Source organism: Denticeps clupeoides, chromosome 11 (assembly GCF_900700375.1).
Source record: "Denticeps clupeoides chromosome 11, fDenClu1.1, whole genome shotgun sequence".
NCBI lineage: Eukaryota > Metazoa > Chordata > Actinopteri > Clupeiformes > Denticipitidae > Denticeps > Denticeps clupeoides.
In genome coordinates this window covers 2,744,358-2,763,301 of record NC_041717.1, presented here as the reverse complement: position 1 = coordinate 2,763,301, position 18,944 = coordinate 2,744,358, and the positions used below count along the sequence as shown (strand labels likewise).

General features: G+C 40.8%; 2 protein-coding genes across 4 annotated transcripts; one reads left to right on the top strand and one right to left on the bottom strand.

Annotated features, from left to right (window-relative positions):
• Window positions 1–214: 214 nt before the first annotated feature.
• naaladl1 (N-acetylated alpha-linked acidic dipeptidase like 1) lies at window positions 215–6,006 on the bottom strand. Its single transcript, XM_028996809.1, has 19 exons — window positions 5,807–6,006; window positions 5,495–5,667; window positions 5,052–5,170; window positions 4,565–4,684; window positions 4,161–4,353; window positions 3,917–4,010; window positions 3,742–3,846; window positions 3,509–3,594; window positions 3,305–3,424; window positions 3,110–3,195; window positions 2,957–3,020; window positions 2,774–2,841; window positions 2,603–2,694; window positions 2,284–2,377; window positions 2,088–2,169; window positions 1,819–1,992; window positions 1,481–1,568; window positions 546–638; window positions 215–392 (listed from the first exon to the last, which is right to left on the bottom strand). The coding sequence occupies exons 1-19, from the start codon at window positions 6,004–6,006 to the stop codon at window positions 215–217; spliced, it is 2,229 nt and encodes a 742-aa protein (XP_028852642.1).
• Window positions 6,007–6,561: 555 nt separating this feature from the next.
• On the top strand, window positions 6,562–13,045 carry LOC114799302 (endoplasmic reticulum aminopeptidase 1-like). 3 transcript variants are annotated; one of them, XM_028995818.1, is made up of 20 exons: window positions 6,562–6,602; window positions 7,064–7,207; window positions 7,627–8,081; window positions 8,169–8,307; window positions 8,379–8,513; window positions 8,586–8,706; window positions 8,857–9,011; window positions 9,092–9,205; window positions 9,302–9,433; window positions 9,522–9,653; window positions 9,781–9,864; window positions 10,040–10,197; window positions 10,453–10,532; window positions 10,684–10,867; window positions 10,963–11,119; window positions 11,265–11,449; window positions 11,516–11,677; window positions 11,963–12,103; window positions 12,177–12,258; window positions 12,339–13,045. In XM_028995818.1, exons 2-20 carry the CDS (start codon window positions 7,166–7,168, stop codon window positions 12,504–12,506), a joined length of 2,826 nt encoding a protein of 941 aa, XP_028851651.1. In that variant the 5' UTR covers window positions 6,562–6,602; window positions 7,064–7,165; the 3' UTR covers window positions 12,507–13,045. The 3 variants fall into 3 exon arrangements, with proteins under 3 accessions (XP_028851651.1, XP_028851650.1, XP_028851653.1); XM_028995817.1 differs by lacking the exon at window positions 6,562–6,602 and having other exon boundaries at window positions 7,068–7,207; window positions 7,525–8,081; XM_028995820.1 differs by lacking the exons at window positions 6,562–6,602; window positions 11,963–12,103; window positions 12,177–12,258; window positions 12,339–13,045 and having other exon boundaries at window positions 7,068–7,207; window positions 7,525–8,081; window positions 11,265–11,372; window positions 11,516–11,604.
• The last annotated feature ends 5,899 nt before the right edge of the window (window positions 13,046–18,944 follow it).

Sequence of the window (18,944 nt, the reverse complement as noted above, 5' to 3'; positions counted from 1 at the left end):
ATAGGATCATTGTAGGGATTCAGTCCTATTGCTTTAGACGGGAAAAATGTTCTTGACTTATTTTAAAAAAACCACACACACACTGGCCTTTCATCATTAACTGTGGCCACCCTGATCTAGTTAATATAGTAAGTTCCCTCTCTGCCAGAGCTACTGCAGTCCCCAGCTTCACAGAGGTCAGGGCCGTAATGTAATGCATCTAAACGTCTTTCTCTTAAATGACTTCTTCTAAAGTGCTGGCAGCTCCAGCGATGGCTTGTGCCACAATGGACAGGTGCTTGTGTGCTTTACTCCAGTCTTGTTTGAGTCCAGAGTTCTTGGCACCCTCAAATGCATCTGCCAGCCCTGGGAAGGTTGCCAGTCCTGAGGACCTTGATGCCCAAATCACGTGCCTATGAAATCAAACGCAGTCAAAGTGTAAGGAGAAGTTGACATGAAAGCTGAATGCTCGGCCTATGTTTATTGGGCTTGTGTGTTCATGGCAAGAGTGGAGCTGTGGAGAAGTGTGTTATCATGTTATTTAGATTAAAGCGTCTCTTTAATACCTGTATGCATATTTGTCTGGGAATGCCATAGGATCCAAGAAAGCGCGGTCAAGAAGCATGAGTTGGTCATTAATCCTGCGAATCTTATAAGGCCTATTAAAAGATAATGAAAATGATTTTAAACAGGTGTGACATATATAAAGCGACATAAACATTATGGTGAAAAAAGCCCAGCAGCATCTTTGTCAGGAGACTGAAAAGTTTTGTCATGAGCCTGAGAGCATACTGACAGGATGCATCACAGCCTGCTATGGGAACAGCACCGCCTACAGCCGCAAAGCTCTGCAAAGTGAAGTGTGGTGCTCCGGGAAGATCATTGGAGGTGACATCTATACCAAGAGGTGGCTGAGTGAAGAAGCAAAATCACCACATACATCCCAGACAGAGACTGTTCAGGCTCCTACCATCATGGCAGGTGGTACCACAACATCCACTCCTCCACCAGGCGATTACCCTGTTGAACCACTGACCAATGATGATAGGCCACCTGCCACATTTTGCATGAGAATTTTTATTTGAAAAGGTATATATTATGTGTGTTTGTGTGTGTGTGTGTGTGTGTGTGTGTGTATACACACAGTATGTTGTCTACTTTCAACTGCTCCCATTATGTCTGGTTATTTGCATATATGCATAGTATTCAGTAAAGGCCAAAAGTTTGGACACACCTTCTCATTCAATGTGTTCATTCATAGTTTTGATGCCTTCAGTGAGAATCTACCAACGTAAATGGTCATGAAAATAAAGAAAACACATTGAATGAGAAGGTGTGTCCAACCTTTTGGCCTGTACTGTATATACTTCTTATTGTTTTATAGAAATATAATTCACCCAGCCACTAGGGGCGCATGCAGCCAAAGGGACACATGTTTTTATGTCTTTTGTTATACCACTGCTGCTTTGACAGCCTTTGCAGACAAATTGTTCTGACTCACGTTTCTTTTGCAAAGTCAGACTGATGAATCACACGGTCCAGATTAGTCGCTGCTAATCGAAATTTTAAAACAGCACTCTTTAAGGGATCTGCAATAAAAAAAAAATTGTTTAGTTATTTAGAAGCTGTGCTATGGTTCTACAATGGCTTCCTATTTTGACCTGATACCATCTCCACATGTAACCTTGTTGGTTAATGTGCTCAGTGATGTCTTTAAAAATTTAACGTTGACTACAGTGGCTGTTCCTCCGTGCAAACGATTTTAATTACACCGCTCTCCTGAGAGTGACGCCGTATTAAGTCTGACGCAGGTGATATGCTGTTGCTGGCACAGCTCACCCATAGAGATGCCGTGCTTAGACAGCTCTTCTTGGAAATTGTCCAGTGCCACTTGAAGATATTGTTCAAGACTCTCAGCATAATCGCTGCAGTTAAAGGGCAGCAAAAGGCTATCAGCTAAGCGCAGCAGCACATTTCCAGCTGTCCTCGCCACTGTTTGATGGCTGGTGAATCCTGGATGGAAGCATAAGAGAGAGAGAGGGTTGAGAAACAAGGAAATCTAAAAACTGCCTGTCAGATTGAGATGGCACAGCATTTGATAGTCTGACCTGGATCAATGAACTTCGATGCATAGTCAAACGTGTCATAAGCTGTGTGATAAGCTGGGTAGATACGTGCTTTGGTTTTGCTCTACACGATAAAAAATTTAGAACATTATGAAAACATAAAAATATTAGATATCGGTTAGAAACGACTCTGAACTTGAATGTACTGATTGTAGAAAACAGTGAAGGTGTTTCATACCCTGTCGTAAGTATACGATATGTCCATTGAGGTAATTCCCAGAAAGTGAATAAAGGCAGCATAGTCACTTCCTGCCCCTGTCAGGTGTCCTACACTGTAAATTTGCAATGGAAACATTTATATTAGGACACAATGGTTCATCAAAATAAATAATCAAAAAAGTCAGAACAGGCGCAATAAAAATCATAAAGATGAAATTTTATTAGAAACTTCTGCACAGGCAGCAGTGTGTTTTGACCTTCCCATCGTGTTCTTGGTAGAATGGTAGAAGGTGGTTATATGCTAATAATCTGTGTATTTTAGCAAGCACAGGACCTACTTTGGAATAAGACCATAGGTGGGACTGCTTCTGTTGAAATATTGCAGCCAGTTGTCATAGACTGATGCTGAATTATGTCCCGGTGTCTTTACCTATGCACAAAAACAGAACGTATTTACTTTGGCAGCATATTTTATTGAAACTGTGAAGAAGGGATTATTCTGTACTTACCTGTTTCGAAGCTGTGAAAAGGACACTTTGGGTCGAAGGTGATCCAGAAGCCTGGAGTGTGGCATTTCCTGTAGAAAAAAAAGACACACGTCTTTGAGTTGGCCTCGTTTCATTATTTTTCTTACAATCTCAAACACAAATTTTGTAAGAGAAATTGGGAAATACAATGAAATGCATACCTACCAAATACTGAGATGTCTACGTTAATGTAGGCCACACTGCGTTCAAACAGCTTGGTATAGTACTCCTAGAATTATCAGCACAAAAAATATTTGGATCAATTCAAATCCCAGTGACACCACTTGTTATAGATGTAGTGCCAATCTTCATGATCACCTCTGTGTATTCTGCAGATCCAATCAGCCCAAACTCCTCAGCTCCCCAGCTTCCAAAGATGATGGACCTGCGCGGTCTCCATTTTCCTTTTGCACAGGAAGTACCAGTTAGTACAGCCATTGATAACCATGTACTTATCTGCTCCTCAGTAAACAGTAAAAAAAAAAAAACACTCCTGGTTATCATTTTGCTCACCCTCTTTCACCATCTTTCCAAGAACTCGTGTGATTTCCAGCATGACCGCTGTGCCACTGCTGGGGTCTATGGCTCCATGCACCCAGCTGTCCCGGTGGTTTCCATAGATGACATACCTGTCTGGATCGATACTTCACTCAGACATAAATACCAAAAAGACACCTCTGAAACAGCCACATACACGGTAACTCCTCTTCTGCTCACCTGGTTCCACACTCCCCCGGATTACGCCCATTACATTTGAAGAATTTTTAAGCTCTTCCTTGTTGTAAATGTCCATCTTGACATCACTGGAAGGAGGATGACAGTCAGGGTTTATTATGAAAAAATGTACTATAGCAGTTAAGGCTCTGAAATTGTGTGCATTTTAGTTATTTATCTAATTTGAACATTGTACATCTACATGTCTGAAGAAACTGCAGATAGTATGTCCAAACCTGTTGTTGAATATTGATGATGCCCTGAACCCTGGACCTCCCACGTTATATGTACAGTTGAATCCTCCATGCCAGGATTCAGGAGATGGTTCACCTCCAAGCTCACTACCATAAATACATGGCATTATTTTTCCAGCACAGACATGAAGCCCAAATCCCAACCAACACAACTGACCAGATTAACTTGAAAGCATCCTCAAACCCTATTGGTTGAGTTGGAATCGGAGGAAGCCCTGTAATGGTTTCCTTTGGAATTCTGTATGTGTCTTCTGTAAACAAGCAAATAAAAATAGTGTAACTTCCTGCTCACTACATATCCTTAGAACATTTGTAATATGATGCAACAATACAATCAAGGTTATAATATACACTGTGAGTTGTATTATATTTCACTTAATGAAAGTATTTATTTATTTTACGTTTAGCTGCTAAGTAGGGTGTTAACAAGTCTCCAAATTGCGAGTTGTAGGACCCTCTCTCAACTCCTGAAGGCGGGAGGTACCACGAGTGCGGGTATGTCTCGTTCAGGTCCGACATCAAGCCATCGTTGATGTCTCCAGGATCTGTGTAGACTAAAACCCCAATGACTCCAAATGGAGCGGCATTGATGGCCTGTGTGACAGGTGAAAGGTAAATGGAATATTTACTTCTATTAATGATATTGTTGCTTATGGTTACAGCATAAGAAGAGAACATTGTCATGTTGTAAAGGTCACTATGCATTTCCTGAAACTGGTCCGCGCATCACATTGTTGCAAGTTAGCGGATCAAGACGGCAATCTATAACTACAACCTGTACATGTATTCATGCGAAGAAGCTTACTTTGGCCCCTCTTCCAGCTCCACCATATCGGACAATAGCAATAGTTCCTGTGAGGTTCAGTGTGTTGTTCAGGTGCTCATAGTCACTAGTTTTACCCTGATTTGCATAAATGAGTTTACCCTGTGAACAGAGATAATAACACAAATGATTGTACTTTCATTGTTTGTGACAAACCAAGTCTAAACGTCCAGGATGATATCTTCATAGCTGTTTATCTATCTGTATCTGTGTGGGAATACACTTTACGGCTTTGTAGAGATGTTAAAGATTAAAGATGCCTTTCATGGCCTCAAAGGTCACGGCACTGTCTTATAAGACTTTTAACACATAGTCTCATCTTTTCTGGTAATCAATGTACTTCTATCAATATCGTTTTGCCGATAGTAACATTTCAAGGGCAGGTAATACAGTAGTAAGTGGGTTACAAAGTGAATATACTTATGGCTTCATAAATATTTGTGAAAATCTGTGTTGCAAAGCTGGGCACCTTGGCATGACCAGCAGGACTGTACGCCGCATATGGCTGGACCACCTCTGGGTCGTTCTGGTCTGACGTATAATTCTTTTCCCTTTCAGTCACCAATAACAGGGTGGCGTCTAAATTGACTAACAGAATAAAAAAAACTGAATATTGATCAAATTAAGGCATCTCCAGAAAAAACATAAAGCACAATAACTAATCATACAACTAATCAACACTGAAAAACTTTTCCAAAAAAGTAAATCATGTTAAACACACACACACACCACAATAATAAATATGGGGCATGACAGATAATGAAAGATATATTGGGCATGACAGATAATGATCATTCTAGAAGAATGATGCAGCATCCACTATTCAGTTTTTCCAGGTGGGAAAGTCTAGCTTTTCGTTAAAAAATAGTTTGTACCATTACATTTCTGGGTTGTTTCTTAATCAGTACCTACCCACTTTGACACTGTTTTTCTGGTTTTTGTCTGGGAAAGACAGATGCACCAAATACTCTTCTCTCCAGGCTTGGTCCAGGCCACTGGTGGGATCCTGCCACCTCTTCAGCACATACTGAACTGTCTCTTCATCCCCTTTAGTTGTGGCCATGTGGGGAACTTTAGTCAACTCTCTGAGGTTCAAAAACAGCAAGTTTTTCGGTCCTTTTCTACTTTAAACCATTTCACAATGATGCAGTAAAGCCTATTTAAATTAGTTAAAATGTTATATAAATTCATTTAAAATCCACCATGCACCCAATCCTGACTTACTTGAGATTTCTTTCGATCTCCATGTTGTCCACCTCAGCAATAAACTTCTCAATAAAGCTTTCGTCCACATCCTGGGAAATTTCTGGAACCCAGACAGGACTTGTGTCTGTGTCGCTTTGCTGGATGGCGAAGTGTCCGATCAGAATGCCCACCGTAAACAGTGCACACCCGCCAAGCCCAAACAATAGCAGCTTCTTCATACTGCTTCAGACGATGAGATCACAGTGTCTTCTCACCCAAGAGCTTGTCTATAAAGATACAGGGATGGTGCTGGCATGCAGGACAGTGAGATATGATTGTGAACGTGATGGTTTATGATGTCCAAATTAGTCAAGTTTATCGTGGGGCAGGAGCACCATAAAGTTTATTCATTAATGAATTTGTTAGGTGGACTTTATTCTTTTCTCCTCTAAACACACACACACACACACACACAGAAACATGTGCCATGTAATTTGAGTTGATTACATTTGCCTTAAGATACTGTATCACCAAACTATTTTTATGCCATTTATTGGCAACATGGAGTCCTGCTAAATATATAATTGCATAATTCAATGATAGTCCACACAGCATAGACAAAATACAATCCTCCTGCAGCACTAGGTATATCAGGCAGTATGTAAAGGACGTCAGCTCAGTCACACAAATCTACTAAACTGTTATCTGTTTTCTCTAAATTTTAAATTTGACCATACAGCTTTAAAATCTGTCCCAGCATGCACAGCTGCCCAGGTATTTTCACTTTCGGTTTTGGCAGCCTGACACGGCAGTTCAACATCTGCTTCATACACTGGTGAGTTCAGGTAGTAAGTTAAGCTGTCTTATTTATGAACCTTTTTTATGTTTTCCTGTATTTATACTGTTAAAGTAGCATTACAGTAGTTACAGGCTTCTAGGCTGTGGGTTCCTGGCTGTTGACCCCATGTTACCCGACACCAAACTTAGTGTCTTTAAGGAGAGGATTTGACTATGCAAAGTCATTGTGATGAATTTGGGTGGTAGTAGCCTAGTGGGTGACACACTCATCTATGAACCAGAAGACCCAGGTTCAAATCCCACTTACTACCATTGTGTCCCTGAGCAAAACACTTAACCCTACGTTGCTCCAGGGAGACTGTACCTGTAACTACTGATTGTAAGTCGCTCTGGATAAGAGCGTCTGATAAATGCTGTAAATGTAAATGATGCAGCCAATGCTGATTCATGATGCGACAGGATTTTTACATATTTTATGTCTCCCATTCTACATCCCAGGTCCAGGTCTTCCACAGAATCTAGATGCTGCTCAGACCATCTATCCCCAACGATTAAGGCTCCAACCCAGTTGTCAAATTATGGTTGAGGTTTTTATGTTGAATGCAGCACCTAATTATTTTAGATGTCCACTATTTATTGTGGGTGTGTATTATTTATTTTCTGCTACCATGACTACCACGGTATTATGTTGGATATTTTTGGGTATAGTAGCTTAGTGGGTAAGACACTCGCCTGTGAACCAGGATACCCGGGTTCAAATCCCACTTACTATCATTGTGTCCCTGAGCAGGACACTTAACCCTAAGTTGCTCCAGGGGGGGACTGTCCCTGTAAATACTGATTGTAAGTCGCTCTGGATAAGGGCGTCTGATAAATGCTGTAAATGTAAATGGGTATTTCATATCGTGAACATACAGTTTTGGGCAATAAATAATAAATAAATGGTTGTTTCGTTTAAGGAGCAGGTTCCAGGCGCCTCATTAAAAGTTTACAGCACTGGTTGAAACTTCTGGACTATGGCACTACTGACAGCCATCATTGCGCTGCTGCTTGTTCTCCAGTATGCGTGTTTGACAGCAGGCAAGCAGACAGATGGAGGAAACCTCCCTCCAGTGTCCACTAATGGACAGACTTTTCCATGGAACAGCATGAGACTCCCTAACACAATCCTGCCTCTGCACTATGACCTCCTCATCCACCCCAACTTGACCAGACTGGCTTTTAAAGGAGCAGTGAGCATCAAGTTGTCAGTGCAGCAAGACACCAAAGTCATTGTCATGCACAGTAAAGACCTCCAGATCTCCAAGACCGCGCTCCTGAATCCAGATGGCAGTGTGAACGGGAGCCTTCAGCTGCTGGAGTATCCAGAGTACCAGCTGATTGCCCTCCTGACTGAACACACTGTGCTGAAGTCAGGAAATGTCTACAGTCTTTACATGGAATTTGCTGCCAATCTCTCAGAGAGCTTCCATGGTTTCTACAAAAGCATGTATCGTACGAGCAAGGGGGAAGTCAGGTAAGCCAACACTCTGTCTTATCCATTCTCTCTTCATCACCCAATGATTGGCTGCTCATTGCTGTGATAATGTTTGTCTGTTGTCAGGAATTTGGCCTGTACTCAGTTTGAACCAACCAGTGCCCGTGCAGCCTTCCCTTGTTTCGATGAACCTGCTTTCAAGTCAAACTTTTCCATTCGGATTCGGAGGGAGGGTCAGCATATCGCTCTTTCTAACATGCCCAAGGTACGCCATCTATTTAGCACATAATCTTTAATAAGATTTATGTACAACACATTCTCAATTTCTCTGTGCAGCTGAGGACGCTGAACCTGTCTGATGGCCTGTTTGAGGACCAATTTGATGTCAGTGTTAAAATGAGCACATACTTGGTGGCTTTCATTGTGTCTGACTTTCTGTCCATCAGCAAAAGCAGCCAGCATGGAGTGAAGGTTAGAACCAACTCTTACTCACGAGCCATATCAATTTATGGCTTCAAGCACTGACCTGTCTGGTTATTACAGATTTCCGTTTACACCGTGCCTGAGAAGATTGGTCAGGCAGAGTATGCGCTTGATGCTGCTGCGAAGCTCCTTGACTTTTATGAGGATTTTTTTGACATACCATACCCTCTCCCCAAACTGGGTAAGGAAAATGTGCATTACTCTTAAATTCTATTACTTCTGCTATTATTTTGCAACATTAACAAAAACATAGCCATGGAAGTGGTTCATGGTGATTAAACGGCTTTAATCCAGGAAAATTATATAATTAATTTGTAACTTCCATATTTAGATCTTGTGGCTATCCCAGACTTTCAGGCCGGTGCCATGGAAAACTGGGGTTTAACAACGTACAGGGAGACAGCATTACTCTTCAGCTATGACATGTCTTCTGCATCTGACAAGCTGGGCATCACCATGATCATTGCCCATGAATTAGCTCACCAGGTTGGGTTTCATCAAAAGCTTGATACAACAAGAAGCATTATTAATAATAGCACTTTTAAAAATAGTTTTGTGTGCCTAAGTGGTTTGGTAACCTGGTGACCATGAAATGGTGGGATGATCTCTGGCTGAAAGAAGGATTTGCCAAGTTTATGGAGTTTGTATCTGTCCAAATGACCAACCCCGAGCTGCAAGTGGTGAGTTCACCACTTCATCACCATTCAGTATAAAAAGTGAGTTTTACACAGTACTGTGTGTAGTTTAGATGAACGTTTGCATTTTGCCTGAAACAGGAGGACTATTTCCTAGGAAAGTGTTTCATGGCAATGGAGGTGGACTGTCTGGGCTCTTCCCACCCAGTGTCCACCCCGGTAGAAAACCCTTCCCAGATTGAGGAGATGTTTGATGATGTCTCATATGACAAGGTGCTTTTATTTCACTACATGCATCATTTTGTCACTCTGCTTTATTTTCCATGAGGGAAAAAATAATTCCCTCTTCCTCTTTCTTTAGGGAGCTTGCATTTTGCATATGCTTAGAGACTTCCTGACCCCAGAGGCTTTTACATTTGGCATTGTCCGCTATCTGAAACATTACAGTTACCAGCACACAGTGAACAGTGACCTGTGGGAAAGCTTGAATAATGTGAGTTTGGACGTCTTTGTACCACCCTAGATAATTAATTATTTCATTCTGGTTCAGTTTTATACACAAGACTATTGATCAGTTATGCTCTTTTATTAATCTTTTTTACTGTGTATGTGTGCGACAGCTCTGCCCATCAGATGGTTTGGATGAAAGCAGATTTAAAGATTATGGGTCCTGTTCCCAGGCCCAATCCAAGTCTGGAGCTTCTGTGAGCTATTGATTGATTTGATTATTAATAAATTGTTAACAAAAATGTATCTACATTAATAATTACTCTTAAATGCATTAGAAAGGTCTGTACACATATGAAAACCCCAAGAGGATGAAGAAACATGGGTATTTGAGTATTTATTCGTGTAAAAAATTTACTTATTCAAAAACAGAAATGGCATGCAAAGGATGAGCTTGATGTGAAGGCTGTGATGGATACCTGGACCCTGCAGGAAGGCTTTCCTCTGGTCACTGTAGAGGTCAGAGGTCGTGAGGTCAGACTGAGTCAGAAGCGCTACCTTAAGGGCGCCAATCCATCCCAAAACTCAGAGTGAGTAGAGTGAATGATTCCCTTTCAAATATTAAACTCCCCTCACACCTCTTAAGCTGCACAACATTCTGAACTAGAACAACATCAATGTAATGAAATCTTGTTCAGCACTAAATGTTATTTCCTGCATGTAATACAATTAAATATTGAACCAGAGAAACTGACTTTTTCAATGTTAGACATTTAAATTGAAACTTTTTAGAAATTGTTCTGTTTTATTGATAATGATTGGGAGTTGTTCTTGTCTTGTTAAAGGTTCCTCTGGCAGGTTCCCTTATCTTACATTACCAGCAAATCCAAAACTGTGCATCGTTTTCTACTGAAAACCACAACAGGTAAGGACAAAATACAAATACAAGAACGTTCCAGAATTTCCCTGAAGCAATGTTTAAAAGTATATTTTATGCATTTAATCACGTACTTAATTATATCCATAATTAATGATACTATCAGCTCAGTTTTCTTCATTGTTTTTTAATTTTCCAGATGTGTTGTACCTGCCGGAGGAAGTGGAGTGGATCAAGTTTAATGTGGACATGAGTGGGTACTACATTGTGCATTATGAGGGCTCCGGATGGGACAACCTCATTAAGCTCCTGCAGCACAGCCACACCCTCCTGAGCAGCAACGACCGAGCCAGTCTCATCAACAACATCTTCCAGCTGGTCAGGTGGGTCTCGTACATCTTTAATTTGATGGACATTGCAGAGGAACGGTTGGACAGGCCCAGTAGGTCCCTCAGTGATTTGTCTTCCTTGTTTTCAGTGTTGGGAAGGTTCCTCTAGACAAGGCCCTGGACCTGTCCCTCTACCTCTCCAGAGAGACTGAGATCATGCCTGTCACCCAGGGCTTCAGTGAGCTAGTTCCTCTCTACAAACTCATGGAGAAGAGAGACATGCAGGAACTGGAGAACCAGATGAAGGTCTGTGTTCCAGTCCATTGTAAAATACATAAAAGTTAAACATTTTACATGAAATGTAAAGAATTTTACACATTGCTTATAAGAGCACCAGCGTACAGACAAGGTTTCTGCAAGGTTAACAACTGTTGTCTCAACTGGATTCTAGGAATTCATCGTCCAGTTGTTCAGGGAGCTTATCGATCATCAGTTGTGGAGTGATGAAGGCTCGGTGTCTCAGCGGATGATGAGGAGCAGTCTCCTCCTCTTCGCCTGTGTACGCGGCCACCCACCTTGTGTCAGCGCTGCCAGAGACCTCTTCCAGAACTGGAAGGACTCTGATGGCAACGTGAGGTCAGAGGTCATATCTGATCAGCTTACTACTTTCTTTTGGTATTTTCCTCAATGTTTGTGTCACAGTCTGCCTAGCGACGTGAGCTTGGCGGTGTTTGCTGTTGGAGGCCGGACAGCAGAGGGGTGGGACTTCCTGTGGGAGAAGTACAAACAGACCTTGTTCACGTCGCAGAAGAGTCGCATCAAGTCAGCACTCTCCATCAGCCCACTAACTCACAAGCTGAAATGGTACGTCTGCCAAGTCTACCATCATAGACCATCAACAGATGCTTCCCATTCACTGTCAGTGCGGTGACATCATGCGTTGTTCAACTGAATAGTGGATCCACTGCTGTACTTACCTGAGAAAAGTTCAACTTTCCCTGCATGAGTGGCTGCTCGCAGTTGCAGTTACATCAACCATTAACACAACAGATAATTAGAGAGACAGTAGCACTTCAAAACACATGAATGTTCTATATTTCTCATTAGAGCTATTTTCTAATTCTTATTCATGCTGCTTGTTGCTCTCAGGCTATTGGAACAGGGTCTGGAAGGTGGCATTTTGAAGACACAGGACTTGCCACATATTGTATTATTAGTGAGCAAGAATGCTAAGGGTTATAAATACGCATGGGACTTCCTCAGAGCCAACTGGCCCATGCTGATAAAGAAGTGAGTGGCTCTGTGATATTGTTTTATATTTGTTTCATACATACTTGCTTGATTGACATCTGCTTTTCTCTAGGTTTGATCTTGGCTCATTCTCGCTTTGTAAAATGGTGGTTGGAGTGACCAGTCTGTATTCTACCAGCGAAATGTTGGAGGAGGTCAGTGTACATAATTCAGTTGTGCTGAGCAGAATATGTATTGCTGAGTTGTTTGAAGCTCATGAAATGTCATGTTTCAGGTAAGTGGGTTCTTTGGCTCTCTCAGTGTGGAGACAGGCTCAGAGATGAGATGCATTCAGCAAGCGTATGAGAACATAGAGGAGAACATTCGATGGATGAACAAGAACCAGCATTTACTGCAAACTTGGCTGAACAGACACGTTCCTCAAGTCAAAAAGCCCAAATGACCAGGAACTTGAATATTATGTCGTCCTTGCTGCACTGATTGTTTACCATCACTCATATTTTATGTCACGTCAATCCAGAAAACTTTTCTGTGATCCTTTTTCATTTGACATACATCAGTGAGGTTCTCTGAGAGAAGCTGTGAGTAGTTTTGTAACATTTTGTCATATTTCTTTGTTTTTCAAGTATTTCTGTCTAAAATAATATATTTCATGTGCTGTGGTCAGTATGTAAAGTGCACAAATCATAAGAACCATACCAGTTTACAGAGTTTCAGATAGTAGTGTTAGAACCCTACAAAACACTGATTCTATCAGCCTGGCCCAGCAGGAGGCGCCGTGTCCTCGTCTCATCTGCCTGGATGCAATCACATGTACTCTGTTAATCCTGATTTTCTGTCTTTATAAGCTCTGCCATGTCTCCAGTGTGGGTCGGTTCTCTGTTACATTTGCCTGTTGATTTATGTTTATCGAGTTGCTCTGTTTAGCCATTGTGCCTTGGTTACTGTTCTGTTTTTCAGCATTAAAAGACGTCTTGCTGTTGTGTTTTGTCTTCATGATTTTAGACTACTAAAATAACTGCAGAGTTATTTTATAATCCTAAAACTACCGTGTCAAAAGGCCTTTGATTCTGAACACTTTATGGCTTTTAGATTTAGCATGAAGAAACTACAGTTAAGTAGTTAAAACGATGTTGGCTAAAACGATGTTGGATACAGTAATCTGCTCTGGCCCATTACCGCAGTTTCGGCGTAGCGACGAGACCTGTAGCTGCTCCTTGACATAAATCGCTGGTTGTCGGAGTGGTGTCCAAAAAATAAAGTGGGCTTTATTAATAACTGGCCAATATTTGGGCGAGACGGCATCCACCCCAACTGGGCGGGCGCCACTCAGTTGTCTAAAAACTTAGCTCATAGTCTTAGAACCAAAAAACAAAACTGACTCGCCAGAGCCGAGACCAGGCAGCAGACAGACCGGCTAAACCGAGTGTCTGCCATTTGCGTAGAGCCGCCACCCAGCGTGTACAATATTGACACTGTGTCTGTACCTCGCTCTATTAAAACAAGAGATTCTAAAAGAAACATTAATAATAAAACTCATAAATATGCTGACACTGTGTCTGTTCCACGGGTTGGGCGGGGTGTCTGTTTCAGCAACTTACTACCCGTTACTATCACTCCTTCTGAACGTACCACCAGCACCCCCGATATAAGAATAGGATTATTAAATGTTAGATCTCTCACACCTAAAACGCTCATTGTCAATGAAATGATTACAGATCAGGGGTTCGATGTACTGTGCCTGACCGAAACTTGGTTAAAACAAAACGAATTTGTAGCATTGAACGAGTCTAGTCCTCCTGGATACAGCTATGTACACCAACCTCGCTTAACTGGAAGAGGAGGTGGCGTCACAGTAATTTATAAGGATAACCTCGGTATTACTCATAAACCCGGACAAGGATTTAACTCTTTTGAGATTCTATATACCAATATAACTCATGTAGTCTCACAAAATAAAAATCCTAAATTCATTCCATTGATTATTATTTATAGACCCCCTGGACCCTATTCTGAGTTTCTTAGTGAATTTACAGATTTTGTCTCCAACTTAGTTGTATATGTGGATAAAGCCCTAATTGTCGGTGACTTTAACATCCACTGTGATAAATTAGAAGACTCACTAAGAACCGCATTCCTGTCTTTATTAGACTCAGTTGGAGTTAACCAACATATAACAGGACCTACTCACGAAGGTGGTCACACGCTCGATCTTGTGTTGACCTTCGGTTTAAATATAGAAGATATAGTTACTCTTCCGCAATCTGAAATGGTCTCAGATCATTTCCTCATCGCTTTTAAAATATGTCTCAGACACAACAAACTCAATCCCCCTCGTTATAGAGACAAATGGACAATTACATCAAGTACGGCACAGAGGTTTATTAATACCTTACCAGATTTATCAACGCTGATAAACTCACCGTCAGACCCCGCTGAACTTGACCAAGCGACCAAATGTCTAGAATCAACACTGCGTAGTACGTTAGATATAGTCGCTCCCCTCAAAAGGAAGATAGTAAGAGATAAAAACTTAATTCCTTGGTATAATGATCACACGCGCTCGCTTAAGAAGAACGCCCAGAAATTAGAACGCAAATGGCGTCAAAGTAAATTAAACATATTCCGAATAGTCAAGATATAATTCAAATGATATGTTTCACAAATTATATATTCAAAACGACACTCCATGTCATGAACTGACAACCTCAAAAGAGGACACTTTCACACAGTGAGAAAAGAGAAACAAGTGGCTGCATTAGGGGACCACTAAGACCTATATAAAAGCAAAGAAAAAAAATTACAATACGCGACTTTTAAGAAAATTATTAAAACTTAAGTAAACTTTTTTGATGTTGTCGTTGTGGGGTGTTGTGTGTAGAATTTTGAGGAAAAATGTATTTCATCTATTTTTGAATAAGGCTGTAACATAACAAAATGTGGAAAAAGTGAAGCCCTGTGAATACTTTCCGGATGCACTGTACATAGAGAGTAAACAAAATCTAGACTCAAACCTTCACAAAACACAATATTACACTTAATTGACACCACACAATTGTTAATACTACAAAGTCTAGATTCATACCTTCACAAAAAATAAAAATGGTCTTGATTGACAATTATTACTTGTACAAAATCCTGCTTATAAACAGACAGTAAAGTCATGATTTATACCTTCACAAAACAAAATAATATTTTTGATACTACATAAACCTGTTGAAAAAAAATTAAAGCTGTTTATCTGCTGTAATTAGCAAAATACATTGTAATTGTAATTAGCTCTTTTATAAGATTTTCCCCCTAGTTTATTGATTTATTTTTTTATGTCTGTCCACGTCATCTGAACTAATGTTTTATCTCTGTCCATCTGTGGGCTGTTCATCTAGAAAGTTTCCGGGAAACATTGCACATGCACTTTGTCAGGCCAGCACACTCATCAATCCTAAGAGGGTTGGTGCAGATTGGGTGTTGTGGGCAAATAACACAGCCTTCCTCTTCCATGGTGAATCTTCAAAACATTGGTGTATATCTGAAATTATTTTTTGTTTACACATGCTGCAACCATTATGCATTATGTTTGTCAGATTGAAATACTTAGTTTGCAGAGTTTAGATTTTGTAGGTGCGAAACCTAGAAACCTGGCAGCTTTCTGCAACATGTAATTGGAAATCGTTAAAAACTCCAGATCAATTTTGAGGACTATTATGTCAGCCCACGTGGAACAATTTATCCAAATGTTACCAGAATAAGGCGCTTTGATTATTCCAAGAATCTTTGCACATCCATTTTTTGTCAGGCCAGCACCCTCATCAATACTATGAAGTTTGGGTGTTAAGTTACTTCTTGTTTCCACATGGTGGCGCTGAAACCATTCCGGAAAAAATTAGATTAGCTGATTATAGATTAGATTTAACTTTATTGTCATTACACGTGTACAAGTATAGGGCAACGAAATGCAGTTTAGGTCTCACCAGAAGTTCAATAAGCAGCAAGTGCAGGATAAAGGTGATGCATTACGTATGTCAGTGTTATGTCCGGTGGTCATGTGGTGTGCTGTCTGTGTTCTCTGTCTTGTTTGTGTTTCACTTTTTGTAGGAGGGGCCTGTAATTTACTGAAAAAAGAGGGGAGAAGGGGGGAAATGCGCCAGACAGATGCTCTGTTCACAGTAGTCTACAATGTGCTTTTTCGTGGCCTGACTGCTTTGTTGTCTTGTGTCAAGGCTTAAATTGTACTTCTTTCGATTTATTAAATTACATTGTTAAAACGTTTGTGGCATTATAAAATAATAAAATGGACATCAAGCACTCTCAAGACTGATCTAACTGATCTAAAAAGAAAAACAAGAGAAGTATTAGTGTATTTAATAATAGGAGGCAATAAATCTAAAGGTGTTTCTTCTGAACTTATAAAACATGGCTTTTAATTAAGGTATCCATAAAAATTATACATCTTAAAAAGATGTTTATTTTATAGAACTGGTCTTTTAATTAAGGTAATTTATTATAAATAGTAGAAACACTAAAGTTTATCTGCCTATATTATAGAATTGCATTTTTATTTTAATTACCAAAAATATTGATTAAATGTTTTTATCTCTAGAACTGGCCTTTTAAATCAAGGTTTTTTGTATGGTTAATGTTTGGCTGAAAGATTTTTTTACCCCAGTTTATCTATTTTTTTTTTAAGTCTCTGTCCTCTTCACCTGACCTACTGTTTTATCTCTGTCTACCTCTGGGCCACTCATCCTGAAAGTTTCCAGGAAACTTTGCACATCCACTTTGTAAGGCCTGCACCCATATTATTCCTAGGAGGTTTGGTGCAGATTGGGTGTTGTGGGCAAATGACACAAACTTCCTCTTCCATTGCAAATCCTCAGAAAAGTTTTTCTTCATATTTTAAGGTACTTCTTGTTTCCACGTGGTGACGCTGTGAACATTCCGGAAACATAATGCATTATGTTTTTCAGATTGGGATACCTTATCGGTCTTGTGAAGTTTGGTGCACACTGGGTGCTGTGTGAGCAAATGACAGAAACGTCCTCTTCCATGGTGAATCGTCTATGGCTGACGTAATCGGTCTCACTCAACTTTGAATCCGCCACATATGGACCCACAAACTTGGCCTGCAAAGCAGATTCCACAATAGGCAGTAAAACTAAAATCTGGTCACAAAGCTCAAAAGATTGGAAGACTGTTTTTTTTTTTTCATAATGAGACTTCATCCCGCTGAAGACAACAAGGCTAACGCATCTGAAATGCACTGATGTAATCTAAAACATTAGTTCTGTCTAAGAGGACCACGCACAGTGTCACCAAACACTAAGTTTGCAGGACTAAATCCCAGGGACTCTTGGACAGTCTCACGAACAGCGAGTAAAAGTAAAGGGAGTCCTTCATTCCACTCTTTAGCCGTGTCCAAGCAGTAAGCACGAAGCATGGTTTTCAGGGTTTGGTGAAACCTCTCTAGCGCCCCCTGTGACAGAGTGATAGGCACTAGAAATACCATGCCTAATTCCAAGGTGGGATAACACCTGCTTAAACAGACGTGACAAGAAAATTAGGCCCTTGGTCCATCTGCACCACCTTTGGAAGCCCGAATATTGAAAAGAACTGAGTCAGTGCTTTCACCACATCTTTAGTTTTTAATGAGCACAAGGGTACAGGTGGCACTACACAGAGTGAGCAAGTATTTATTTCCTGATTTAGTACAAGGGAGTGGACCAACACAATCTAAAATAATTTTCTTAACAGGTTCCGTTAAAACCGGTATGGGGTAAAGGGGTACATGTGGCATTGTCTGGTTCGGCTTCCCAGCCAACTGACAGACACGGCATGAATGACAGTGCTTTGCTACACCTGCTTTTAAACCAGGCCAAAAGAAGTACCGCAGAATCCGATTACTCCCAGGTGACCCGCAAAGACATTATCGTGCCCCAATGTTAAGACCTGCGACCTGAATTTAAGTGGAAACACTACTTTGAAAACAGAATTCCAAACCAAATCATCAGCGACCGGAGAAGTCCACTTCCTCATCAAAACTCCCTCTTCCCAGAAATACGCCACAGACTTCCTTGTTAGATCCTCCTTATGAACAACCACAGAATGACACTTAACCAGAATCGAATCTTTCTGTTGTGCCCGGGAAAGTTATGCAACAGCACAAAAGTGTCGGCCAAATCAACATCACTTCGCATACGTGACTGAGTTCGCATTACCGTGCAAGCGGGAAAAACTGTCAAACTCAGCGTCCACCTCAACCGGACTGGGTGACTTGGTGGGAGTGTCTATTACTTCCGGAAGAGGAAATACCTTCCCACCCACTAAATGATTGCCATGGATAAAATCAACTCCTTTAACAGGCAGCTCAGGACGAACCGCTACTTTACACAGGCCGGTAAATAAATCACACCGCATTTTTTACTAAGTGCAGAGGTGCCTTCATGATGCCCAACTCAAATCCCCTGTACTAAAACATTAGACCCAGAGAATGGTAAAAGACCCTCTAAAATGTCCTTTTTCCGTGACTGTGAAAACAACGTTTTATGTGTTAAAGAGTACTCGTCCGCACACACAGCAGCCTGTGCTAACATGGAAACCTTCTGGTCGTTTAAATGGGTTGCCACTACTTCAGGAATGCAATTCTTAAATTCCTCAAGTAACAGTAACTCCCACAGCTAATGTAGTTACTTTACTAGACGTACACCATCGGTCAAATAAAGTTTAATTTTCTCTGGCAAATTCCACAAATGTAAGCTGATCAGTTTTTCTAAAACTTCTGAACTTTTGCCTGTACACCTCAGGCATGAGTTCATATGCGTTCATGATTGCAGTTTTGACCAGGGCATAATCACAACTTTGCTGCACAGTGAGAGAGGAATAA

Excerpts from the sequence above, each read along its gene's own strand:
- LOC114799302 (XM_028995817.1), top strand. The coding sequence starts at position 7,582 with ATGGCACTACTGACAGCCATCATTGCGCTGCTGCTTGTTCTCCAGTAT. Across the intron at positions 8,082-8,168 it reads ACGAGCAAGGGGGAAGTCAG|GAATTTGGCCTGTACTCAGT; the intron begins GTAAGCCAACAC and ends GTCTGTTGTCAG. Across the intron at positions 12,104-12,176 it reads TGGCCCATGCTGATAAAGAA|GTTTGATCTTGGCTCATTCT; the intron begins GTGAGTGGCTCT and ends GCTTTTCTCTAG.
- naaladl1 (XM_028996809.1), bottom strand. The coding sequence starts at position 6,006 with ATGAAGAAGCTGCTATTGTTTGGGCTTGGCGGGTGTGCACTGTTTACG. Across the intron at positions 4,011-4,160 it reads ACCCTACTTAGCAGCTAAAC|AAGACACATACAGAATTCCA; the intron begins GTAAAATAAATA and ends GCTTGTTTACAG. Across the intron at positions 393-545 it reads CCAGACAAATATGCATACAG|GCACGTGATTTGGGCATCAA; the intron begins GTATTAAAGAGA and ends TTGATTTCATAG.